This window comes from Gallinula chloropus (genome assembly GCF_964237585.1).
Source record: "Gallinula chloropus genome assembly, chromosome: 5".
In the NCBI taxonomy this organism is placed as follows: Eukaryota; Metazoa; Chordata; class Aves; order Gruiformes; family Rallidae; genus Gallinula; species Gallinula chloropus.
The window spans coordinates 30,830,401-30,857,680 of NC_140090.1; the positions used below are offsets into that span (position 1 = coordinate 30,830,401).

The 27,280-nt window shown below is 47.8% G+C and overlaps 1 protein-coding gene across 1 annotated transcript in view; it reads left to right on the plus strand.

Moving 5' to 3' along the window:
* Positions 1 to 14,147: 14,147 nt before the first annotated feature.
* Positions 14,148 to 27,280, plus strand: part of PLEKHM3 (pleckstrin homology domain containing M3) — a 71,962-nt gene continuing 58,829 nt past the window's right edge. Inside the window, exons 1-2 of the mRNA XM_084265619.1 lie at positions 14,148 to 14,766; positions 25,789 to 26,724. Coding sequence (XP_084121745.1) covers positions 14,163 to 14,766; positions 25,789 to 26,724 — 1,540 coding nt within the window. The 5' untranslated portion in view covers positions 14,148 to 14,162. The remainder of the gene's footprint in view (positions 14,767 to 25,788; positions 26,725 to 27,280) is intronic.

The window sequence follows — 27,280 nt, forward strand, 5'->3', positions numbered from 1 at the left end:
GAGAGTGGACAGCTGCCCCAGGTTTTGCTGCGTGAACTTAATCTGCACTGCCGTCCCTCATTACTGCCACTCAGTGCCGTCGTGTCCAGCCATGAAGGGTCACAAGATGACATGAGAGAGGTCGCGCAGGGGGTGTATGAAAGGGCCTGCCAAGCGCTGGGAAATACGGAAAGGCTAAAAAGAGAACAGCTACCCAAACGATGCTCCCAGCGGCTCGGTGGGGATGGGGCTGGAAGCGGCTGGGTTCACACTAAGTTTTCCCGAAGGTCACTCTGCAATATGGTAACTCCCAGCTCGGCTGTCAGTGCCCATAAAGGCAGCTCTGCTCACAGCGCGGGGGTGGGGAAGGGAAGGAGGTTTGTTTAGAAGCATTAGCGTGCCCCTCCCCCGGCCCCATTAGTGGCCCTTATTAAACCAACACAGACAAAGAGCAAAGATGCCCTCGTTAATGGAGAGTCTCCGATAATTACTCTGCTCTGCCGCTTCTTTTGGGGCCTGAATGGCCTTTGAATAATGTTTCTCTTGCTGTGGTTGCAGACAATACCCTCGCAGACTGCTTTAAGCGGTGCCAATCCCATTAGCGGAAGAATAGCAGAGGCTCTGGTTGTGCGGGTGTGTGTGCGCTCACGGGAGGACCGCGGGAGCGCAGCGGGAGCGGGGCCACGCTGCCCGCTGCTGCGCTCCCCTCTCTCTCTCGCCCTCCACGGCCCGAGAAAGCAAAGCCGGGAAGCGCTGGGCGAAACTCCATCTCAGAAACCATCTCCCTACTTAAGCAACGCCCGAGCCAGGGGGCTTGGGAGGGCCGTGTTGCCACTCGCCGCACAAGCGCGGAGACGGGCACACACGGTCTGCTCGCCAACAGGGAAAGGAAGAGCAGAAGTCCCGCTGGATGGAGGAAGAGGAGTGCCTCGTCCAGCCCTTCCTTGCGTTTGTTCCCCAGGCACAGTTCCCCTCTCGTACCCTCACAAGACACCAAAGGGGCCGGAAGCCCAAGAGTCCCCAAATCAGAATTGGGCTGTGTTGCTGCTTTTACTGTACAGAGGAAAAAGAAACCTGACAGTCATCCCTCTGCATCCGCTTGATTATAGGGCATGAAAATGGCTAAACTGCCCAGTTTTGGGAGGGTTTACTTTGTGCTGCTCACCCCAAGCAGGAAGCTAATTAGTGTGTTCAATAGGTAGATATCAACCAAACTCCAAGGAGCTGGAATAACTCTACCTGAGCCTTTCTCTTTGATCTCCCCCTCTGCGTGATAAGTGAAAATAACGTATAGCTGGGCTGGCTGCAGTGTTTAATTTAATCATCTGATGATATTTATTTTCACAAATGTGAACTCAGTGAACAATTATCAGAAAGGTTTCATCTTGTGCCGAACGTGCTAGTTAACGGCCTTTCTGCCAGGCAATCGCTTCTGTGTTGGGAGTCAGTAATTAAAATGTGTGAAAAAAAAAGCCCCTTCTTCAGAGGCAGTGGGGAAAGACAGAGGGTCTAACGCTCAGCTGGTGTGAACTGGCAAGTCTGTCAGTGGCCACGGTAAATGGGCATCGCTCCTTCCACATTATGCCAATGGAGAGTGGGCCCAAAGGGTTCTTGACAGTTTCCCAGTTTAAGAGAAAGATGTTTGGATTCTTATCAACAGGAATATGTGGTACAGTTGTCTGGCCTTTGGAAGATGATTTTGCAGCGCTCCAGGGAGATGTTCAGATCTAAAGAGGAGCACTCAGTCCTTGCTGCATGCTCTCCCACAAGGAAAGCAGCCAAGTTAAGTTTCTAGTGTTAACAGAGCCATTCTCTCCCTCTTTCAGTGTTAACTCTGACATTTGAGACATTCAGAGTAGAAGGATGATGACTTCCTTCGCATGGACATACAGGGGACAATTTATTTACTCATGCAGGTAACCACTAGCTGGCTTTATGCACTCTGTTCAGTTTTGGACCATATGTTGGTGGTTGAACAAGGGGGGCAAAGCTGGAAATCAAGCTGCATGGAAGGTTCTGTTGGATAGCCACCACCGTGTCTTTAACCAGCATATCTTGATTGAAACAGCTCATGATTTCACGGTGGAGAATGGTGATACACTTAAACAATGAAAATTGCAAAATCTAGAACTTGAGTTCTTAACATACAGTAATAAACCCAGACATTTTTCAGAGTTCCTATTTCTTCAGAATTATAGCACGTTATCCTGTAGATTTGAAAGTTAATGTTGGGCATTTATTGTTTTCCACTGTTGTGCAGACTGCAGAAAGAGAAATCTCTTCCAGAATAGTGGAATAAAATGTAGTCACCTGTTCTCAGATTCACTTGTTTTAAGCTGTAGTAGCAGACTGTGCAACCATACAAATGTCATTTAGAAGGAGGAAGGAATCTCCTCCTCCTGTCAATAAAATGGTGATGACTGCTTATAAAGTGATTCTTGGGCAGAAAGGAAAATTTGTAACTTGAACCCTAACTGTTCTCTAGCAGCCAGTGTAAGAAAGGTGCATGTTAACTGCATTTTGCCTAGGAAATAGGAAGTGTTACCCCTCCCAGTACCTTTGCAAAGGGTTTCCAGCACAGAAGAACAGAATTAGGAATATCCAGAGCTGTGAAAAATGCTCTTTAGGGGACCAAGAAGGACAAAATTAAGAGACTGATATCAGTCTCTTTCATTATGTGTTCCCCCTCTTTCTTGGGGGAACACAGTGTTTCCTACAGACCCCTGCAGCACACTAGGCAATGTTGCAAAGATGTTGGGGGGCCCTTGGTGCTGGCTGGCTCCAGGGAAGTGTTTGGCAGGGCATGGAGCCCTGGCTGGAGGTTCCTTTCCTATTCCCTGCACTGCAAAGTGCTGGGGATTGCACAGTGAAAAGCCCAGATGTGTTTGGCAAATGCAGTCCCAAGGAGTCCCATGGGATGTGCTTGGGCGGTAGGAAATGGGGGGGCAGGGGTAGTGCCTGGCTGCACCGAATGCCTCCCACTTGGCTGCTGAGACAGCTGGGATTGGTTTGGGTTCATGGCACATGGCTACTGTCCTTCCAGATTTATGGCTGCCAAGTGTCTCTGGGTTTGTGGTTTTTAGCAGAAGGGGGATTGTTCTTAAGCAAGGCCTCTCTGCTGACCTTCCCTAAAAAGAAATGGCATCTATGCCCTTCTGCAGCCTAGGATCGCTTTTCCACCACAGGTGGAAAATGGTATGTGGGATGCTTTCTGGGAAAACTGTCCAAGTATGAGTGTAGTGTTAAACACAGGCCATTTCCCTTCAACACAACAGCGATACCAGAACCAGGGGAGGGATGGATTTTTATACTTCTCTCTGAACTGCCTGCCTGCTTTCCTTCCCTGACACTCATGTCCCCACAGGTAACGGACCAGCGTGCCCTGTGCCTCCCATAAGAACATGCTGGGCCTGGAAGGGGAGCTTGTAGTTCATGGTCAGCAGAGATGGCAAGTTCTGAAGTATCGTCAGACCCAAGATACCTAGAGAGCATCTTCCCCTTGGAGGATCCTGAGATAAATGTCACAGCACCATTTGAGAAAGGGCTGGATGGCAATAAATAACATGGCAAGTGATGATACCGCCTCATCCTTTCAGGAATTGTGGCGCATACAGTTGAGTTAGAACAAAACCCATCAATCTTGTGACTGTTAGCCAGTGAAGAAGCCATTCATCTTTAGGAGTAGGACTTGAAATGTATGGTGCTCTAGTAAAGTATTATTTGTAAAGACCAAGATTAATTTATTCCAGTCAGATAAACTGGCATATTGTTGTGCCAAAGGCTCTCATTCATTCTTGCTGTCGCTGAAATGAGATAACTGATATGAACACAACGTTTGTTAATTGTGCCACTCGTGTTTTGCAGTGCATACAGAATTGTTGGGGTGTGAGGAAGAGAGGAAAAGCTACTGATGGAAGCTAACCTAACACCTGCCTTTGTTTGTGGATTGTGAATCCTCTTTATGGACTTGGTTCAGCACCACATTTTTGTGCAGTTACATTTCAGCACTACCCTCATCCCCGCTGCTCAGCTCCGCTGGCTCCCTTGGGACCCGCAGCCGGTGAAACAGCTCAGCCCTCCTGATTTTAAATGTGTACACAGCGCTACTCGGACTCAGCCTGTGCACCCTGGACACCAAAATCCAGGTACACCCCCTAAATCAGCACACGGGCATTACCTGCTGTGAGGTTATTTATAGAAGAGGTGTATTTTTGGGTGGGGTGCCATGCTCCGTACCAGTGAAATAAGAGATGTGTAATTGTCGTGTAACTTCTTGTTTTCTTTTGGTAACAGGTTGTGCCAGACATCTTTTAGCTGCCCTGTGGCTGTGTGAAGTCACAGGCCCTGCTGGTCCCTGCAGCCTTCGTGCGCTCGCACTTGGGATCGGTAGTAGTTCGCCTTTCCCATCCCTCCTGAAGCCACGTAGCAGCTCCTGGAGAAGCTCGGGCGCCTTACGCTGCAAAGGGGGCATTTTACTTCTTGTGTTTATACAGGAACACCTGAAGTTTCCTCCGTGATTTTTCTGGAGGGGCAGGAAGAAGCTGGCGGGTTACGGGGACAGGCGGTGACCGCCGAGCCGCCCTCCCGCCGTTGCTGGCGCAAGGCCGGAGCGGTACCCGCGGCTGCCGGCGCCGCCCGGGCCCTTCTGCCACGGCCCTTCTGCCCGGGCCTCCCCGAGCGCCGGGGCTCCGGCCGGGCGGGCGGCGGCGGCAGGAACCTTGGTGCCGCGGAGCCGTTTCCCGCGGCGGCCGGGACGGCTTTGCGGCAGGACGCGGCCCCGCCGCCCGGCAGCAGCGCGGCGGCGAGGAGGGGCCGCGCCGCGCCGTGCCTGCGCGCCGGCGGCTCCGCTCCGCGCCGGGCCGGGCCGGGGCGAGCGCGGGGAGCCCCTCCTCCGCGGAGCACAGGCAGAGCGCGGCCCCGGGGTGGCAGGTAAATACTCCCTTTGGTCTGTGGTCGGTGCGGGGCTAGAAGGGTCTGCGAGGTTCCCCGACTCCCGCAAGGCGGGCAGCCGGGCCGAGCTGGGCTTCCCGCAGCCTCCGCCGTGCTGCCTGCCCTCCCGCCGAGCGCGGGCGCGGGGTGTGTGCCAGGACCCGGGCGCGGCTGTGTTTGCATTTATAGCACAAACACGTCTGGAGTCATGTGCCCATCTGGAAAGACACGTTCCCGTGCGCACAGAAAGGCCCAGTGGCTTAGTTTCCCCCCTCCCGTATCGCCTCTCACGGTCTCAGCAGGTATTTGGGCTGCTCCCCGCCGGTAGAATCAAACTCCAGGACGTGTAGGCACAGGGTGCAGGCATCGCTCTCTATTTTAATAGCCCGGGGGGTGATATAATGCTGTGGTCTTCTTACATTGCAGTAAAATTGCTTCTTTTACGGAGCAAGCACCCAAAGACAGGCAGCAGAGTTATACCTTCTGGGATGGAATAGGCCCGACAGGAGAGTAGCTGCTGTGAGGGAGTAGGTGCTGGCTGGGCTATCAGCAGAAGTCACTGGCACTGCAAGGTAAGAGAACGGAAGAAACTCAAGATTAGGTTTGTGTAAGGAATCATGAGTTGCTCCTGATCTGTTTTCTGCAGAAATGCACTTACGGCCCTGATACTGCAGAGATTTATGGACAAATCTAATTTCAGGCACTGCGTAATCCCACTGAATGGCTGCAAAAAAATCACAGTGTGTAGGAATAAGAAAGCATCGGAAGCTTAGGAGGACCAATGCCCATACACCTTAAGCAATAGTAGTTTTCATCTTGCCACTTTAAAGGCTTATTTATCCAAAATTAGCGAATTAAATTTGGGATTAAAAAAATCAGAACTCTAAAATGTGAAACGCAGCACTACTACCTGGTGTAATGAAGGATCTTCTCAGTCTGCAGTAGCCAGAAACAGCGTTCTTACAGAAACTTTACCAGACTGAAGTCATGTTACATGTCAACATTTAAATTTCATCAGCTGTTTTGAGGTTTCTACTGGGCTTCTGCTAAGATCTTCTGTAGTGAAGTGATGGTTCAGTTTAGGAAACAGCAAGTGCTTGTGCTGAGTAGTCACATGGCTCAGTAGCGTGGTTACAACCAGCCCGCAGGGTTGGCTGTTGTGGCATGGTTGCCAGGACCTGAGGGTTTGGGTTGCTGTGGTAGTTTGCCAAACTTCAGCATGACTTGGATTATTGCTTCCTTTCCTTTCTCCTGCCCTTCTTCCTCTGATAATTAGTGTGCCAAACCACTGTGTATGTTTGAAAGGCAAGAGGAGGGCTTAGCTTGAGGTTCAAAATGAGTTTGTTATTAAAAACTGTATTTCCATCAGTGTCAGCATTCGACCACTAATAGCTATGGGAAATCTGGGTCTCACTGTAGAAAGGCTTGTACTGTTCCAGCTGGGCTCCTTGGGTACCCTGAATAGAGAGAGGGGTTGGCTACAGTCATAGATCTACTCAGAAGTCATAGGCTACTCAGAAAGCTGTGTGCTGGGTGGATTTAAAAGTCAAATATGTTTTCTTCTGGCTATGCTGTGATCTTGGGGAAGAAATAACTCCCATGTTCTTGTGGGAGATGCTGTACTTTTACCCTCCTTTTGGCCTCTGGGGCAGTGGCAGCTGTCTTTCCCAGCTGTGGGGTGATACTGGGCTGTGCTGGAGCCTGATCATTGCTTCCTGCTTGGTGTTCCTCAAAGAAGCTACACTGCAGGACTGAGTTAGAATTAATGGTATAGTCTGGCATAGATGGTAAAGGATTCAGTTAGAATATTGCTATTTATACCAGCTAGTCCTTCATCTGGAAAGGTCTCAAAGTGTCTTCTGAGTCCTAGTTATAAGGAGATAAATGCCTTCATCTGGCAGACCCCCCTCTGTATGTCCTTCGTTGCTTAAATGGAGCCACCTTGGGGTGCAACAGGATGTTGCTGCACACAACAGCTGAAAGCTCAGCAGCCTGATTTGCAGCTGTCTCTGTAAATGAATCCTGGAGGAGCAACGTCCTTGAGAACAAAACATGTATTTTATTTCTGTTCAGAACTCATAGAGATAAACTGAAAAAGTCTTAATTTCTGATCTGCTTTATGAAAAAAAAAAAGTTATGCTTTTCAGGGCTGTCTTTTCCTTTCACAGTAGTTCTAGAAAGCCTGGAGCAGGAAGATACTTGTAACCCTTCTGTTTGCATTAACCAGAAATGTTTATGTGAAAAAGAAGCTTTCTCTCACTTGGTATATACAAAGTTCCTGTACGTCCTGGCAGGAGACAAACTGGTACATCAAGGCAGATAGGATTAGAAATGTTAGACAGAGTCATCTTCTTTGTTGTTTCTTGGATGTCCAGTTCAATTTTGTTTCCTTGTGCACTGGAGGAAGTTTGTATCGCCCCTCTCAGATACCCTGTTCCCCAGTTGTCTCTGTACTCTGCTGATCTCAGGAGGTAACAGGCTGTTTGTGGTGTCTGTCTGCCTGGCAGAACAGGCAGGAGTTTGTGTAGCCACAAATGTAAAAATGCAAGTTAAGCCACTTTAAGCAAACCTGTACACACAAAGCAACTGAACCCAAACAGAAATCGTTTGCCCTCCCTGGGGTGGCTGTTTGGGTCTGTTGAAGGCCACATATCTGTGCCTCAGGCCAAATCACAGCTCTGCCTCATTTGGGTTGTCCACGTGGATGTTGTGACTGGAGTGTGGGTGGGTTTGAGGTGTTTGCATCCAGGTGATCCACAGGGGCGGTACCTGACATCCTTCCCTGTGAGGTCAACCAGCAAACAGGTAGAGCACACAAGTGGGTGCTCTGGATTTGACTCTGATGTGAGCTATGAAGGTGCCCATGCGCCAATTGATGGCCTTGTCTGGCCTGGGCTGCGCGTCACCATCAGCAAACTCCCCTCCGGTCGTTCTGCTTTGCTTTTCTCTTCCTTTCCTTGCCAGGGCCCCTTCATCTTTTCCGGAGTCCCAGTCCAGCTACTGAGATTTCAAATGGTTACTCATCCACGGGAAGTGATACAGCCCCTTATTGCTTGGGGGTGCTCCCCAGCCAGGAGGGATGTGTGTCAGGTGGCTGCAAGGCAAAGGAAGCAGTGATAAAGATCTCGGGAGAGCTGTACAGCTGTCAGTCTCCAGCAAAGGAAAGCTCTCTGTGGTCTGTCTTCCTCCACTGCTGGGTCCTCTTCCCCCTCTGGACCCACTTTGTTCTGGTGCAGCAGGCTGTTGCGTACTTTTCAGCTTAGTGTTTCTTGCATTTTAATTACTGTTTCCGAAGCACAGTTAAAATTAAAGATAATGTATCCAGTAAGCACTGTTTATTATTCATTTCTCTGTGCTCATCTCTGGATGAGCTGTTCTGTAGCTGTGATGTGTTAGTTCCCCATGCAGGGAGGATGCCTGGGGAGCTTCCTTGTTAAAGTCACTGGGTCAGATCAGCAGCTGCAGAAAATCTGTGCTTTCACCCTGAGACTCATGTATCCTCGTTAAGGGTCTGCTTCCCCTCACAGAATATCGCATTCTGCTGCTTCCCTAGTTTTTCACCTCTTTCTTATTTTCATCTTTTCTATGTGTTTTTTTTTTTCTTTTGTTTTTTGCAGCGTGGAAGATTAGGCACCAAGTTAATTGCAGCTGTTGCTGCTCTTTGCTTCTCCCTGGGTCTAGCAGACAGGATGTGGGAGCTCTTCGTCACTGATAAATGTTGGCAGTCAATTTTATCCTTAAGGGCAGTGAGACTACAGCAAACAGATGGTTTTGCAACACGGAAATGGTTATGCTTACGTTCAGTTATTCACTCTAGTGCCTGGCCCTAAAGCCAAGTGTTCCTGACCAGAAACCCTCCTTCTCCAGGTTTTGGTAGCTTCTCCTCAATATATCTGTGGTTTTGTGAAGGAGTATCAGTGAGAAGGTATTTATCTGAAACACTTTAAAATTGGGATTGTCCAAAAAATTTAAGCAATTAATTTTCCAGTTGTGTGTTGGGGGCAGAGGCTGTTGAAGAAGGGCTTTAAAAATGTGATCTAAAGACAATTATCCAGGCCGTGCTGAACTGACCATTGGCTGTCATATGGCAGCCTCTTTGAAACGGTGATCCCCTGTTCCTTATGAAAAGTTTCCTGTAGTTTTATCTTATTTGTGAGGCAGTGTGAATTTCATCCAGACACTTAAATGATGAATCTAATGAACTTGTGTGCTGTGTTGCTCACTTGGTGTACACAGCAGTAGATCATCTGGGGTTTTGGAGTCATGTGGGGAGAGGACTTGCCTTGTGCCAAGGGAACAAAATACAGCCAGGATACTGGAAAATGTGATGTTTTGCAGTGGGACAGTGTCCCAGCTGACGCTTGCTCCCTCCTGTATGAAATTCTGCGTTACCAGTTGCCTCTCCAGATTGAGTATGAGGGGCAAGCGGGAGTGGCAGCTTCCAGTGGCTGCTCAGAGAACTGGCCACTCACTCTATGTGTGGGATTATGACTGCCTGGACTGTGGGTGTTGTAACCAGGGCTGCTCTCTGGTTACATGTGGATGGTGCACACACAGTACAGTGGATCTGAAGGTGTGCTGAGGCTTCAACCACAGCAGCTGTGACACTGTGCTTCCCGTTCAGCTAAGGGAAAAGGGGGCTTCTGGATGTTTTTTTTCAACTTTTCCTGCAAGCATTCTTGTGCCAGTGATGTGTAGAAGTGTAGAGGTGGTGGTAAGGTGTTTGTGACAGCCATCTGTGTGTCCTCATTCTCTCTTCTGTCTGCTCAGGTGCGCCCACCTGAAAAATACAGCTCCACTTCTTAACTAAGAGGTAGCACTGAAGTCTTCAGCTTTGTGGCTTTTTTCTCCTCAGGGATTCTGGACAGCACAGCCTGGTTTCTGGGAACCACCACTGACTTCAGTGAATCCCAGTTAGATTCTGGGCAATACTTGGCAGGTGTAACCCACAGAACTAGTCAGAAATCCTTGTAGCAATAAAAACCCATAGGCTTTGATTGTTCAGGGTGCCACTGGAAGACATTCAGGTCACAGGCTGAGGCTGCTCAGACTGACAGGCAGAAAAGCTCACTAGGTGCTAGCTGCCCCAGCTGCAAAGAGGCTGTACCTCCACCTTTTCTTCAGGTGACTGGTTGTTCAGACCAGGCTTGTGTCAGCCCATAAAGATCCATTTCACTCTCACCTCTTGTGTTGTGGCTGATTTGGAGAGACCCATGTGGTGGCATGGCCTTCTAGAAAGGATAAGAGACCAAGTTTTGCCTGATTCTCCCTATTCAGGAGGTGTGAGTCTGGGTCTGTCTCCTGCAAGATAGCTTTCTACCCTTCCCTCTTCCGTGCTTTTTAATTATTGCCATACGATGCCTGGGTATTTCTCCTGGCCTGTGGGGATTGAGGAAAGCACATCAGAAAGGTACACTGGATCTCTTCTAGTGTGCATTCCTTGGCATTTGTTATCCATGATTTTTCTCTGCTGGTAAACTGTGCTGTCACCTAGTGCAAGTCCTTGTGACTTGTCTAAGAGAAGTAATCTTGACTAAACTGAGCTTCTGTGTTTCACATGGCATGGCCAGCAAGCCTTGCTCTTTACCTCAGCCATATATGGCTGTGGTTAGTGTGAAATGGATCTGAGAGTAATGTGGCCACCACAGACTTGTGATAGTAAAGACTTTACTCATGTTGTAAGTGCACGTTCATTATCTGACTGCTGCGTGTTTGTGGATGAAAGCTCTCTCTGTGCTAGACAGACATACAGAACAGCGTGTTTTCCAGCTGTTGCAGTCCCTTTGTCCAGCAGTGTTTGCTAAGTACAATGCACCATGGTCCTTCACCTTTTTTTTTTTCAGTAGGACTAGTTCCCAGGGACCTGGACCCCTCTGAGTTTTGCCTGCAGCTTTGGCAGTCTTTTAATAGTTTGGGATGATGCTTCTCTCTTCCTCTCCTATCCCTTAGGCTGAATGTCTTTGGAAAATTTCAGGTGTTTACAAGAAATAATACAAAAGATGATGCATTTTACAGTAATTTAAAGAGTTCATCCTGTCCTATTATTTGTGAAGAAAGAGTTTTCCACTGGTGTACCTCTTGACGGAGATACTGATGGTGCTGCTTACTGCCATATCAAAGTTTGCTTCCATTTGACTCCAACTCTGTGCAGAAAGAAGTCTGAATTAAAATTTTGTTGAGTGCCACTGTCAGAAAATGCCGAACTGTGTTTGTGGAGGATATGTGATTGCAGAATCCCAGCACTAGTGGGAATTACTGGCACAACTCTTTCTTTGATCTGAGGAGGTTCTTGGTGGTGTAGGAAGGAATAAACCTGCCACCACTGAGGTCACTTTTCACATGTTTATTGAGCAGGACAAACAGACTAGTTTGGAAGGCATGAGTGCTGCAGTTTGTGTCTTGTGTGATGCAGGGACCTGTCATCATCTCGTGACCTTGTGATTCAGCATCTTACTGGATATGAGGTCAGTTTGTAGTCCAGCATCACCACCTTGGCTGCATGACACTGGCTCCAGTCTCACAAGATCTGGACAAACATGCAGCCACATGAAGCCTCCAGCATTTAAAACCGAACATATTAAATGTAAGTGTAATATTTCCCCCCTTGCTTTCCACCTTTCCTAATGATTTAAAGTAAAGAACGGAGCAACATTGCATCTGCTGCCACTGAAATGCTTCAGTGGGGTGTCACAAGCCCTTCTGGAGTGATTGCTGCTCCAGTCTTGTATTTTCAGCTGTATTCACCCCTGTGAAGTGGCAGCTTTGTATGGATGGGCCAGCCCGTAGCTTTCACTGTTGGATATGGTTAGTATGGTTATGTTGGTGCTGGTTTTGTTGAAGTGAATGCTTGTTACAGTTTTTGCAACATCATAATACCATTCTTGCTGTAGAGGCGTGCCATAGGAGCATATACAGTAAGTGTCCAGGTTGCCATCATGACCCTTAGCCTGTTCCTGGAGGTCCCAAGCTCTAAGTTGCCAGGGAGCAGAGTGCTCTTCTGGGGTTGCTGGCAGGAACAAGCCTTAAGAGTGAATTCCATGCTTGATTAAGCTGACAATGCAGATGTGCCCATGATGACTTTATTTGACACTGTGGTCAACTGGCACAGTTGCACAGTGTTGCAAAGAGCCTGCTGCTGTGCTGTTGTGATTTGAAACCACTCTGGATCTGTTTTGTTCAGCCCTCTGGTTGCGGTTCTGGCTACCTTCAGTGTCTTACTCTGCATTTACTTGTTGAATCTGACCGCGGTTTTGGCTCACTGTGAGGATAGCAAAGTGGATCCTTACAAAGAAATACAGGGAGAAAGATCTCAGTGTAAAGGCTTGAAGTTTCCAGAGTTATGTATGTGATTGTTTATTGCTTTTGGAGATTATTTACTTGGACTGTGCTTGCAGACATCATGGTCTGAACTGCTGGTCTGTTAGGAGGGAGGGTGAGCGGCTGCTTTCCAACACAACTGTGTTATGGCTGGCCACAGCTGAAGCAGGCATGGGAGGAAGCCAGAGGGTGATTGTGCAGGAGGTTGGTCTGTGCTGTGGGGTTGTGTGCCCCCTTATTGGGGGGCTGGTGACCTCCTTCCTCCTTCTGGCTTGGTATAGGAAAAGGGTGCCTGTTTAAACGACTTTGCTAATATACATTAGGCAAATAGACTGTTCTGGATTAAGAAAATAGCCTTAAATAGAAATATTATCTGTGTTTGAAGCTGTTTACACTTAGCAGGAAAAAAACATCTATTAAATCTTCATGGGTCCTGGTAGCACTTCAGCATCATTCATAAGCTAATGAGCTGCTAATTATCAGCCCTGCCCAGGCTAATTAGTTTTGTTAAGAGTGTATTAATCTAGCAGAGCTCTGGGAAGCTTTGTTTCTTCTAGGACTTGAACTGATGTGGTCAAAACTGGTATACAGATCTCTGACTTTGGGCTGTTCTGCATATACAAGCTCTAGGTACTGTGATTTCTCCTGCATCCATGAGAGCTGATCTCCCAGTAGCACAAATGTCCAGTCCCCAGGTCCCAAGAACTCGAATGCATTTGACCCATTTCCAAAATTTACATGTGCCTACTGTGCGTTTCCCTCCAGCATGGTGGCATTGTGGATAGAGCTTCAGAGGGAGAGGTTATCAGGCAGCAGGCTGAGTGTGACAGAAGTCAGCAGTGAGACACCCCGTCACTGCACTGCAGGGAATAGAAGCCCCTCTGTCTTCTTCCTCACAGGCATGAGCTCAGGTGGATCAGGACAGCTCTGCAGTAGGCAAAGCCTTAAAGCCCTTTGCTATTCTTATGTTTTGCCTGAGTCAGTCAGTTGTTTGGAAATGAAGATCTGCAGATTTGTGATGATACAGGATGTGTTTTATTTTGCTCTGTGTTGGCATTGTCTTTCTGGAGCTCAGGTTGCCACATGGCTTCACTTAATTTCCCAGTGATACTGTAGAGAAACTCTACATGGGGTGTTCTGCAGCAGTCTGAGAGTGTTGATTTATTAGGCAAATATCACAGTTCTGTTTATGCAGAAGAGCAGGCAAAGTAGTTGCTGTAAAACTCGTGTTGATCTCCTAAAATTGGGAGTGCAAGCCATCTGGGAGAAAAAGGCAGTCTGTTTGAGGCTGGTTGGCCTATTTTACTTACCCTTCATTTCTCAACTTTTTTCTTACAGCCCCATGGGAATCTGTACCAGGCATTCCCTAGGTGGCTGCATTTGTGATGTTAGTTAGTACTGCCTCCCAGGGCAGCTTTCTAAAGCTTGGCTAATAAACGGTATCACTTTGGTTCCCCTTTATCTGGTGCCCCATCCTGCTCCCTGTGGGTTCCAGTCCAAGTAGTGATAATACACAGACTTTGCACTTAGTGAACAACAGAAAGCCCAGAGGGGTTCTTCGCACACGACAGCGTTGGTGCCAAATGAAGGAGAAAGTCAAATCAAGGGGACTGTGGCTGTGAAAGGACTGATGCAATTAAAGATTCTTCCCTGGGAAAAGGCCCTTCCTGACGTGGTGTTTTGCTTTGCTTTACAGGTGCGCTGCGTCGCTGTGAGCTTATTCCACGGAGGGACTGTAGCCCACTCAATCAGTGAATGTTGAGTCTCCCATCTGAAGGCGGGTGGATTTGGTTCCTGTGGTTGGTGAATGCCTGAGCCCTACCACCTCTAAGATAATGGTGTGCCCAAGGCAGGTGTGAAGCAGCTCTTTCCCTTGATATTGATGTGGTATCTCCTTAGTGCGTCGCAACGCCTCGGGCCCACTGGCAGCGCAGGGTATGGAGGCTCTTGAAGTTGATGACATTAGCCCTGCCTTGGAAGTAACTGAAGACTTTTTCAATAGTTTTGATACTAAGCTTGAAAAGATTGTGCAGCCCTCAGAGGTGTACGGTGTACAGGAGGTCCCTGAACTGGTTGGGCACGAGGTATTTGATCAGATAACAGAAAGCAGGAATCTGAGGAACGTTGCCTCCTTAGCCAAAAGTAGCCTCATCTGGGATCACTGCAAAAATGGCCTCTTGGAAACCAAAGCTCAGACAGCATTCCCTGCCAAAGACCAGCGTGTGGTGCCAAGGGGAACAGCTGCTGGTAACCTTGCTTGGGCAGGGGAAGGGGAGACCACAGCTTTCAACATCTTCAGTATCTGCCAGCGGAGAAGAGACAGGCCTCGCTCGGTGAATGACATCCTGGTGCAGAATGAGGAAGCCTCCACATTCAAGCCAGGACACAACAGGTCACGGTCCGATATCAGCCATGTAAACTGGGGAGTGGTCTTCACAGGCACCTCCCTGCAGCAGCCACCTGTGCCCGGGCAGGACAATAGCTGCGCTCTGCTTTCCTACCTGGCATTAACCAAGGGAGAGGACATCCAAGGAAACACAGGTTTGTTCTGATGCTTCTTTGTTTCTGTTGCTAGGAAGACCTTCCTATTTGTTTTTAGTATTTATTTTGAAAGAGGAGTTGTGTGTATAAAAAAAACCTCCAACAACCAACACCCCCCTCCCCAAATACAGTTGTGAGGTAGCTCTTGAAATGATACCAATCAGCATGGCTCTGTTGTCTTTGATATAGCTCTGTCTGATTGCTTGCCCTAGGATCAGTTTTTAAGCCAATCTTGACTTCGTTTCTTTTCATGGTTTGAAAAACTAAGCTTGTTTTACTTTTTTGCTTCTATTTTTCTTGGTTTGACCAGGAAAAATAATTGCTATGTATTTCTGATAATTTCCTTACCTGATTTTCCCAAAATAAAAAACTTTGAATGCTAAAGTTACTGGGAGAATGGTGCTAAAGTTACTGTGAGAATGGTGCTAAAGTTACTGTGAGAATGGCAAATCCTGACAGTTTTCTTAAAAGTTAAAGGGTGGCCATTAGGAAGAGGACATACAAAGCTTTACTGTGAGCTCTGAGGTCTTTAAGAAATGCTGGCTATTCAGACCGTAAACAATTAACAAAAGCTCAAGCGTGGAGCCTGTGCTTGTCAATATTAAGGCATCCCTGCCAGCCTTGTATGGCCACGGGAAGCCTTGTCACATTGAGGCCGGCGTCCCCAGAGAGCCATACGAAGTGGTATTTTACCAAGTGGTAGTTTCCCCTCTTGCCTTCTCAAGCACTGCACTGGAAGAGGCTGTGCTCAGGGCTTTGGAAACACTGAACCAGTGTCTCCATCTCCATGATTTATTTCGTAGATGCCAGAAGTGGACTGGGCACTTACGGAAAAGCAAAGCAGTTAGTGCCACAAAGGTTTCGTGATCTAAATAATGGTGGGACTTTACAAAGGAATTTGAAAACCAGAGAGTTACAAAATTATGCATGTGTGTATGGTGGATGGCTCCACTTATGAATAGGTAGCCTGTTGAGGGTTAAAGCAAGCCTTTAGGGTTAGGCTTCCCAGATAAGTCAGCTGTTTTGGAGCATGAAAAGCAAGTGCCTGAATGGTGGTGTGTTTGGATGTGTGCATATATAGATACACCCAGTTTGTCAGTTTATCAGGATGTGTGCATCCATACGTGCACAAACCTGTGGGTTATTGTGTTGTATTGTGACATAGTTGCTGTATCCCAGAGAAGAGTGTTCCTGGTTTACAAAGGCAAGTACACCTGCTGTTATTTTTGTTTAGGGAGGTATGGTGCTTACTGCAGAGTGTGGTCTCTGCCTGTGCCCCTCCCAGGGAAGGGGTGCAGAACAGGAATGCACCCAGAAGCCTGGAGGTAGAGCTCTTGGTTTAAGCAGCTGTATCCTGGGCACCTCTTGGGTTTAATTTAGCAAGCTACACCTTTGTCACAGAAGCACCATTAAAATCTAGCCATTAAAGGTCAATACATGTCCCTGATAGTGTTTTAAGCTTGATCTTTTTGGTCCAGTTTCCCCACACAACCCTCAGAAAAAGAAAGGGGATCTGTTAGTTATGCTATTAAAAGTAAGAAATACTGAAGGCATTCAGTATTTAAAGACTTGTTCATGTACTTAATTGGTGAGAGTGATTTCAAGCTGCTTCTGGATCCCCAGGCATCAACAAGAAAGCTGCCAATCCAGCTGGTCCTTCCATGGCCAAACAGGTCTCCCTTGTCAATCCAGGGTTTAGGCAGCTGCAGGAATATACTGGGGGATTGCACCTCTGTCTGGGGGGGAAGCAAATTTCATTCCCCTCTTCCTTACACACAGACACTGTGACACAACTGTTCATAAAAGGAAGCAAAATGAAAAGTGGAAACAGTGATGTAAGTTTTTCTTCCCCTTCTGGGAAACAAAGAAATTTCATTAGGAATTGCAGTGCTGGGACACTGCTGCTTCCAAAGCCGTATGTGTTGCTTAGAGGTGACAGACCCCAGGGAGATGCAACAACCCTCTGGAAGCCCTAAAAGGATCTTGTGGTGTCCAGAGTCTTCAAACCAGTATCTAGAGCAGCCTGATAGAAAACCTTCCGTTACATAACCATGAGAGGAAGAGACAAGAAGCACACTCAGTGTACAGCTGGATTCCTTAAGCTAGGCTGTGTCCAGGGTTCAGTGCATCACAGTGTGCACCCAAGGTGTGCTGCTGCAGTGGTACCAGTGGAGTTCAGTGGTTCGCTTCCCAGCCCCTCCGCTGGCACTTGGAATGCAATGAAGGTTTTCTCCATTGAGAATGAGTGAACAAACTGTGTTAGAGTGTGAGGTGCCCTTTAATGGTTTAATTTCGTGTTAAAAGGGTTTGTAGCTATGAGGTATAACTGTGAAGGCCTTGCATCTTTAAAGGAGTCTTGTGAAGTAGGGCAACATGAGCACTCTTGAGAACAGCAGAAATTGACAGATTTTCCTGGAGAAAACTCTTGGGTTTATACTATCCACAGTAGTGCCAGGTATCTTACAGCCCATCTGTTCCTCGATTGTCATAGCAGGAAGAAGTCCCATTGCTGTGCTCAGTGCTGCCAGAAACGTGGGTCTCTTCAGAATGGCTTTTTACAGAAGAGACTCAGTAGTCAGGTTCTGGGATCTTGGGGGTGAACCATGCAAGGGAAGGAAATGGAATGGCTGAAGAACTCCCAGTATTTACCTGCAGCCCAGCAGCAGTCAGTACCTCCAAGGTGCTCAGCCCACACTTTTTCTACTGCTTTTTCCAAAGTTGCAAGGCATCTAACAGCACTTGCTGTGTGCCCTCCAAGAACCTTTCTGCATGGGATGTTTGAAAGCAGTGGTACTTTCTTTGAGGAAGAACAACTTCTGTGCTCTGAAAATGCACTCTCTTAACCTGTTCTGTTCAGCTGCTGCACAGGGTTTAGAAGGCAGCCATGGTGTTTCTTCCCTCTCTGTTTACAAGAGAGCCTACAAACAAGAGTTTGCTGCTACTATGAGCTGAGCTGAAAAGAGAAAAGCAAAAGCAACAAAGTAGATGTTGCAGGTTTGTGTATCAGGGACTGGTAATTACTCTCCACAGGAGCCTGAAAAATGTGTTTTCAGGTTGGGTCAAAGCTGCTGCAGTAGTTGAAGCAGTCACAGCGGCCACAGCCTATGGACACATCCCCTTCCAGGACTTTTAACACAGATTAAAGGAATGCATGCAGGATACTGTGAGCAGCCTCAGCCTCTGCGGTGAAGGACTTCCCGCTGGATCCTGCAGAGGTCTCCCAGCCCTCCCAGGCTGGCTGACTCGCCGCATGGATCAGCTCTTCACATTTTTTCCCCCTTATCTTCGTAGTGTATTTATTACTATGAGTTTATCTGTTCCCACTGCTTGGTTTGGGGTTTTGGGTTGGTTTTTTTTTTGATAATACAGACGAAACCGGATCCTTTCCATGTGCTGTGACAGAAAAGGATCGGTAAGGAGGCCATGCCTTTTGGGACAGTGTCTCCCTAGGCGTGCTGGCGAAACAGCCCGTGTACTGGAGGTGAGCACGGTTTGTGCTGTGGAGCTAGAAAAGATGGAAGGTGTAAGCAAATTCAAGCCTGGCTTTTGTGTTTCTGGGCACGTGGCCTGGCCAACAGAGGGAGAATGCTGCTTCTGTGGTATCCAGCAGAAGCCTGCTCACATCAGTAAAACGCAATGCGTGAGCAGTTATCTTTGAGAGTCATGTGGCCGTTTTCATTCCAACACAGGTGCTCCCGGGATTGTGGGTGCCATAGTATTTTTCGGGGGTGGCTCCTTTGTTTGCCCACCGTGCCTGTGAGCTTAGGGAACTCCAGAGCTGTCATTGCACTGGGCGCCCACTCACTGACAAACTGTCCTTACTGCTGAAGGCTGACTCTCTGTGCCCCTCTCCAGCAAGCAGCTCTGGAGGTACTCAGCCAGCCCTGTTGGTTTTGGCAGTATGCTTTGTCAGGAAGCTGAGCCTACGGGGTCTTTGCAGCACTATGGTATGGCAAAATAGACATAACCTGGGAGAGGTGACTAACTTAAAACTGGCCAGGAGGCCTGAATGCTGCTGTGTCTGATTGAGGCCAGGATTGCACCTCCTTTCAATGGACTGTTTTTAAAAAACAAACCCAAACTTTTTTCCCCATCTTTTTATCTGGCTGGGAGCCTAGCCGTCATTTGGGACACTGAAGTGATCTTGTACTCAGAGTTGGTGCAGGCTGTATTTCAAGAGAGGTTTGGGCCCCTCTTCATACAACTGTTGTACGCATTATGTATTTTTCTAGTGTGTTTTTGTGGAAGCGAGACATCTACATCTGTATTCATGAGCAACACATCACTGAGTCACAGGTCAGGGACTGAGGTAACCCTTGAGTTCTGAGGAGTTGTTTCACAGTGCTGCTTTTTCTTATTCTGGTGACCACACAGACTTTATGTTGGGATGTTTTCTTTGTTTGCCTGATATCCTCACCTTTGGCGGCAGCAGTAGTGGTGGCTGTTTCTAGCTCTGTGCCTGTGATGTTGGCTCGTGCAGCATTTAGTAGTACATTTCAGTGTGCTGAGCAGGTCTGTGGTGGAGGGTCACAAAGCAGCAGACAGGGATGCCATTGGTTGTTGCTGTCCTCTCAGGGAGGACCTGCAAAGACAGCTAGCTGGAAAGGGTGGGGGTTGTGTCAGTTAAGGGAGCTGCTGCAGAGGTGGCCAGAGATCCTGAGGTGTGTGAGACATTGGAGGTGTGACATGCAGCCTTCCTGCTTCCCCTCCCACAATGGCCAGGTGGCTCAGCTACCAGGGAGATTTCTGAAGCCTGATTGCCACTTGTGGTTTGGCAAATCACCCTGTAGCACTGTCTTGTCTGTTACACAGCCAGGGCAGACCAAGAGGCTGATTGTCACTGGGATAGCAGGATGTTATAAATCCGTGGCACTGTGCAGAAGATAATGGTGCTGTCATCCAAGAGGCAGATGTGTGGAAATGACACTTCTGCACCTTCCTCTCTGGAGAGCAGGAAGCCTCAAACCACTTGGAAGTAATCCCAGAGGTATCAAATCAGTTGGAGAACCAATGCCCTCCCCTGCCACCAGTTTATTTTCACCATTAAAAGGTAGTCAAGAAAAGGGTAGCTTTACCTCGGAGATTTGGGGCCTTTCAAGATTATTGATAGGAAGAATTTAAGATTTAAGGAGGCAAAAATGTTATTTAAAGTCAAATGTGAGTTGGATGCCCTCCACTGTGGAGTCCATAAGTGCCAGGAACTGTCTGTGTGCCTAGCAAGAGATAGCCCCTTCTCCTCTGAGATTGCCATTTAAATACATCACGTGGTAAGGACATGGAGGGTGAGTAGGCAAAGAGAGGTGAGGCACTTTGCCCAGGATCAAATGGGAGCATAATTTGGATCACCTCACTTCAACTCCTGTGCTGGATACTTCCCCTCTAAACCCCACCCCAGCTAATTCAAGGAGCACTGCCCTTGTTCCCTGCAGGCTCGCTCCTGGTTGTTCCTTGGTCTTGGGCACCCTCTGACCTGGAAGGACCAGATAAGGGGCTGGCAGAGACAGAGCAGCAGAGGGGTCTAGGCTGGGCAGCTGCCTCAGGTTGGGGGGAATGTGACCTACTCCTCTCCCTTGCTTGGGAGGCTCTGGGATGGTGCTGGGGGATGGAGAGGGGAGTGCAGTGAGAGGGCCTCACATAAAGGGGACAAGTTCACAATGTGGGTGGGTTACAGTAAGCAGCACTGATGAGTTTCCTTGTGAAGCTGTTCTGATTGGGAGGGTTATTCTGTATGGAGATTTTTGCTCTGGAGTTACAACAATCCATAAAGCTAATGAACAGAGTTTTTGTCTCCTGGGGCAGAGTTGATTGCTTCCAGTGATGAGGTGATGACTTTCATATCTGAAATTTCAGGTTACTTGCTATTATTCCCTTAGTGGTGTCAGCTAACTCTCCTAATGTGAACTGACCCTGTTTTCATAGCTTTACAGTCCCTTTATGCCCTTTCTTCCTTCTTTCTAAAATCGAGTGAATTTATAAAAGAAAAAAAAATCAGCAAAACCACTTTTGTCTGATATTCTCACTCCTTTTGCAAGGGCTGCTGTTTTATGCATCTCCTAGCTGGTGGTAGGTAACCATCTCTTTCAACTCATTATACTTCCCTCTCTCCCAGAGTTGAGTCCTGTTCTGGGTTGGTCTTGCGTGTTGACTGAATCCAGCCTCCTTCAGCACTGCCCCCTCTGCACAGGCACTGTGTCAGTATGCACCAGGTGCTGGTGGTCTGCTCAGCACACGCTTTACAAGCATTCGACTTCCTGCAGAGGAGCAGAAAAGGGTTGGATGGAGTGGCTGAGCAGCTGTGATCCTGCAGACTTCAGCAGAGTTTCTCGAATGTTTCTCTTACAATGCCACACCTGAAAGACAGAAAGAATCATTTGTTCAGGTTCTTTATCCATCTGCTTAAGCAGTTCATTCAGCAATGAGCTTTTTTTGGTGAACAGCTAAGCCCATCTCTCTAGCAATGCATAAATCTAAAATTAAGAGTTTGAAGGTTCAACATTTTCAAAGCAGGTTTTGCTCTCCCTAGGCCTAAGAAAGATGAAAAAGAGTGAATGTCCTTCTGGTGGGGAGAGATGCTGCTTCTTTATATAAATGTATGCAACCTGCTACCTAGTTACAGGTCTCATTGCTGTAGTGGTCCCTTGAAAAGAGATGTCGTTGGGAGAAGCCGCCAGACTTGGCTCCCAGACAGCCATCAGCTGGAAATTTGTGTTCAAATACCTGTTCCATTATTTCAGGACCAAGTAGAATCAGGTATGCTTACCTGAAAGAGCCATACCTGCAGAGCCAGATGGGGAAATAGGTGGGAAGGAACGACTCTATTTTCAAGTAGGAAGAAAGTAGATATTGTGGATCTGAGTTGCACCGTCTGAGGCACAGTTTGTCACTGATCCAGAAAACCCCACCAAGCAGGGGACTAGCCCAAACTAATTTGAGAGCATCTTACATCCCAAAGGTGTCTACCAAGTTCCATGGAAGCCAGAGAGGAGGGCTCCTGAGAACAACTGTGTAACTTTTATGCGCATCTCGTAGTAAGCATGAGAGAATCCAGAAGGGAACGCTGCCTGAAGAGAAAAACCCTTCAATAACTAGGCATCTCTGCTTCAGCTCTTTTCCAAGCTACTTGGTATTACTGTTGTAAGAAATGCTTTGGTGGTGGAAAACATGGCAAGTTTTCCTGCCGTACCAACAGGGACACAAGTAGAGTTCAGGAGCGCAGGTCTTTTGGACACGTTGAGACGACGTTTCGGCTCCCTGTCCTGTGGTGCTGGCTGCACCAACTGCCCTGAACTGTGGGAGTGTGTGAGTAAGTGTGTGCTCCTTTCTGGGAGGAGTAGGCTGTTCCCAAAGGAGAGGACAGATGCCGGTGAAGATATTGCACTGTCCCCAGCTGTTGTCCCTCCTCTGCCTCCTTCCCCCTCTTCTCTTGAAATTATAACTCTGAATGGCGCAGGCATGGGCCATTTACTGTGATTATTTCCCTTTTTTGCTCTTCCTCAATTTACTCTCCCTGTCTCTGTCGGGAGGAAAAAGAGATGCAGTTTCTGTTTGGAAGGCACATGGAGAGATGGTAGTAGCATTTGCTCTCTAAGTGGGAAGGTATTATCTGGCACACTGCACACGGGGGAGGTAAAGGAGCAGAGGGTTGTAAGGTGTGTGCCCGCATGTGTGTAGCGTATGGATTCAACCTGTGTCTGCCAATGTCTGTTGCCCTGACCTAAACAATGCAAGTAATTTGAATTTTAATCAAGTTGGCTGCTGGTTCTGTCCCAGTTAGAGCGAGAGCCAGTGGAGCCAATTCACGCAGCTTGAGGGAAGGAGTGGGGCGGAGGAGGGAGAGGCGGGTGCCGCTGTGAAAGGCAGGCAGAGATAGCCTTTCTCTAACTCAACAAAAGACAAGCAAACCTGCGTGCAGATGAAGGAAGGGTGGCTGGGGGAAGGTTATGAGTTGTCTTATTATGGAGAAGCTTGAGCTGTCATCTGTACTTGATGGAAGCGAGAGAGATTGCAGTTGGAGCTGCAGAAGCGCTGCCTCCCTGATTGGATTAATAGAAAGGGAAGATGACTCTAGAATGGCTGCCCATTATCCGCACTACAAAGGGATTAGCGTGGGTTTCAGAGAAATTAATGGCTTTTGAGTTAGCACAGAAATACTAATGAATGTCAGGGCCAGGGATGTACGGTGAGCAAAATTGGTTCTCTTTTAACAGGTGCGCGCACGCACACGTCTGTCCATTTGGGCTGTGAGAGTGTGCTTTGCCTCTGCCATTTTGAGTTTTAAATTTGCTTTCAGTTGTCATATTTAGCTGAAATACTCTCGAGTAGCTTATTTGTTGCAAAGGCATAGTTGTATTGATTTCTTTTCAGCCTTTCCAGACCTAGTGCCAAAGCAGCAATTTTTTAATTGTCGTTACGATTTTAGTCCCACACGTAGAGAATCTTTGTAGGTACGGTGTAATGTGCTTTGAGTGTGGTGTTAAATGCAGGCTCCCTTCTGAGTAAATGGGCAATGTGGGGAAGCTGCGGCTGCGCTGCTGCCTCCATTTTGTTAGTGTGAATTGGAGGTAGCATCCTTCACCATTTTTTTTAACCCTCATGAGGTTTGCATACTCACATTAAGTATATCAAGCAATTGATTCTCATGTACGTTCATTAAGTTTAACTGAAATCTGTCTGCTTAATCCTTATAAATCCTTCAAGCTGGTCTTCAGGAAGAGCTAGCCAAAGGTTGTACACTGTTGCTGTCCTTAATCCTCCTCCTGACCACACACAACAGTGTCACAACCAACTAGAGCAACGCTTTCAGCGTTCTCTGTAGACTCAAGGTTACAGCCCAAGATCTGCTTTCTAACCAGTTGGTATCAGGTGCCCTCTGGACAGTAACTGTGTCCCTCAAGTACTCATCATCCCTGACTCTCCTTGTGCCCCTGGGAGGATGGAGAGACTCACCCATGAGCTGGTGGTGGTGTGAGCAGCTTAGGCAGCAGCCCTGGCTGTCTTAGTCAGGAGGCCCAGTATACATGGGGTTGCAGTAACTTCTATACAGGCTCGCCTTTGGTTCTTTGTTTCCAAGCTTCATCAAGCCCAAATGCTTAGGTTCTCTTAGCTCTGTCTTGAAGACATCTTAGATATACTGAGAGGTGATCATCTCTAAAACTTGTTAGTGTGCCCTGTTAACATGAGTGGTAACTGGTTAAGCTGAGACACTGAAAATTTTTGTACCTCCAGCTGTCTACCCTATCACTCTTTCAAAGGTTTGAAAGAGGGCAGAAACCACAAGAAACCACAGAAACCACAGCACCTGTATCGCTGCTGTTTGTGATGCTGGGTATTAAGGTCAGTTGGTCCTGATTTTGTTTTGACCTGATGGTGCTGGGCAGCAGATGAGGAGCCGTTTCCAAGTGCCTGCCTTGCTCCTGCATCAGGAGTACCAGTCTTAGAGAGAAGGCATCTGGAAACCTCATTGGTTGTGTCTGTTACTCTGATGCTGTTTGTAGGCCAAGATCCATCACAGGTACCCTTACTGGAAAGGTGAAGTAGAAGACAAATGGGAGCAAGAATTTGCTCCTCAGGGCTGGGTTGTTTTGGGGTGCCAAGTTTTAAAGTTGGTGTTAGAGTGTAAACAGTGAATGCCACTGAACTTATGCAGGGACCAACAAAAATTGCACAGAGCCACGTGTCCAGCCCAAGGAGAAAATTTGACATTTGCCGATATTAATGGTGGCTCAAGTGATGCAGATACCATTGGAAGAAATTTTGCACAGAAACCTTTTTTAGAACTGAGAAATTCTGTAGATAATTCCTTTTAAATTCATGTAACTTTGGTGCCTGGACTGACTCGTGTACGGGCTGGTTTTCTCAGTGTGAAGAAAGTTCCCTTTGCCTTAGGCCGCAGCTTATGAAGGGGTCTGCCCCTGAAGTGCTGGGACACTTAGTTACCTGTGTTTGAGTCTGGGCAGGCTCTTACTTCATTTTTGTTTGTTTCTGTTGGTCCTGAGCCTGGTTCTCATAAATCAGCAAGCTCCTCTCTAGTAAGTGGTGCTGTGCAGAGTGTTCTGTTGTTGTTGGGCACAGCTGTGTCCTTGGTGAGTCCAGGTACAGTGCTCAGGTGCTGGTGGTGGGGTGGTTCTGGTGGGTTCTGGCAGGTTCCAGGAGCACAACTGTGCCTGTCAACCACAGGTGCAGACTCTCTGGCACAGTGCCTTTCAGAAGGAAAAAAGGACGGCCAGGTGGGGTGAGGAGCAGCCTAGGGTCAGAGGAGAAGGTGCTGCTAGGGTAGGGATTCATTCCCCTGTAGCCTCTAGGACGCCGTGGTGGAGCAGGAATCTCCCTGCAGCCTGTGTGGGACCCTGTTCTGGAGAAGGTGGAAGTTTCCTGAAGGAACTGTAGCTATGGTGTTCTCATGCAGGAGCAGGTTTATCATGAAGGACTGCAGCCCCTGGAGAGGACCTGTGCTGGAGCAGGGGAAAGGTGCAAGGAAGAAGGAGCAATAGAGATTAACTGACTGTGAACCCCCATTTTCCTTCCCCCTGTGCTGCTTGGGGCAGGGCAGGTAGAAGGGTTGTGGGTGAAAGCATGAAGTTAAGCCTGGGAAAGAGGTGGGCAGGCAGGAAAGGTGGTGGTGTAATTTGGATGTGTTTCTCACTGTTGAAATGTATTTTAATTGGCAATAGATTACTTGATAATATTGTACTTTTCTGGGAGACTTACAGGGTTGTTTTGCTCTGTCACTATTCTCCTGGATAATCTCAGGAAAATTGCTTTGTTTCTCTGTCTCTCTGCTCTTTGTCCCCTTTTTGTGAAGTGTTTTGGCACCTCTGAGTAAAAAAGTGCTGCATTCTTATTGGCTGAAGTGTTGAGTCAGCGCTTGGTTTGATAACTGTAACCTGTTGGGTAAAGGCTACTTCTGTGATCCCTTCTTCCAGATATCTCATGTATCTGGAGAGATGTATAAGCCAGAATGATGTAGCAATTAGGATTATTTAAAAGGAATTGATTGTAATGTTTTCATTTTGTTTCCTCCAGAGCACAAGCCAGTGTTCCCAAATATTCTGAAGAAGGGGTACTTAGAAACTCGAAGAGACAATGACAGCTACTGGCAAACCTGCTACGCCGAGCTCTCCCCGTACAAACTGTACCTGTATTGCTTGGACAGTAGTGGCAACCAGACCCTTCCCACCGTGTATCCACTCATGCATTTTCAAAGGGTCACTGTTACAGGATGCATTCAAACCAAGGTCGTGGACACTGTCCTGTCAGACAACTCACAGCTACAGCTGAAGGCGGAATCCTCGTGGGAGGCTTTGGACTGGGGGCAGAAACTCTGGGAAGCAGTGCGTGCTTCTGTGCCTGCTTTCGTGAGACAGCCAGAGAAACTGGAGAATGTGCCAAAGCCTGAAAGCAATGGTGACCTTTCTCAAACCAATGGATTGTTAGAGAAGCCCATGGAGCTCTTCCTATCCATGAATTTGACTGAAAACACTAAAGAGTACCAAAATATTCTCAAATCAGGGACTCTTTATAGGTTAACCATCCAGAATAACTGGAAGGCATTTACGTTTGTCTTGAACAGGTCTTATCTCATGGCATTCCAACCGGGTAGGCTTGATGAAGATCCTCTGCTGAGCTACAATGTCGATGTGTGCCTGTCAGTCCAGACAGATACTCAGGATGGCTGTGACTCTTGCTTTCAGGTAATTTTTCCTCAAGATGTCCTCCGCCTGCGTGCAGAGACCCGTCAGAGGGCCCAGGAGTGGATGGAAGCACTGAGAGCAGCAGCCAATGCTACTAGAAGTTTAACTCAGAACCCACAGGTCACACTTAGGAACAAACCTGGAGATAGGCCCTTTGGAAATGATCTTAGAAAGAGCAAGCGCCAGTCCGTGACCACCAGCTTCCTGAGCATCCTGACCACGCTGTCTCTAGAGAGAGGGCTCACTGTTCAGAGCTTCAAGTGTGCAGGTAAGCAGCCAGACTGCAGCATTTGCAGGAACAGAAAATCGCTTGGAAGACCATGTATACATGGTTTAGCAGCACACAGCCGTTCCTTGCTCCTCACTGTGGCTGTAAACACCTTGGTATTTTAGCCCTGCTTTGCTCTCTGTAGGATGTGGAGACAAGCCACTGGGATATTTAGGGATTCACCTGCATTTCAGAAGCTGGGCTGAAACATTAGATCCCACACATGTATCATACAGTACTACCTGGACCCTTTGCCATCTGTCTGGGACCCGTAGAGTTGGTCTTTGGGAGTCTGCTGGAACTTGTAGCTATTACCATGGTGCAAAGAAATGAATAATTGCAATTAGAAATAGGAGAAACTGGGGCAGTTTGTCTGGCTCCGAAAAATTTATGCTGAGGAGGCTTTGGAGACACAGCAGCAAGCTGAGGCTCTCCCTGGTACCTCGCTCCCCGCAGGCAGTTTGTGCTGTTCCCCGGTGAGGGCTGCTGTTTAACCTAAGGGGCCTGCTGTCGGTAATTACAGCTTGCAGGCGTTGAGAGCGGTTTTCCCCAGGGC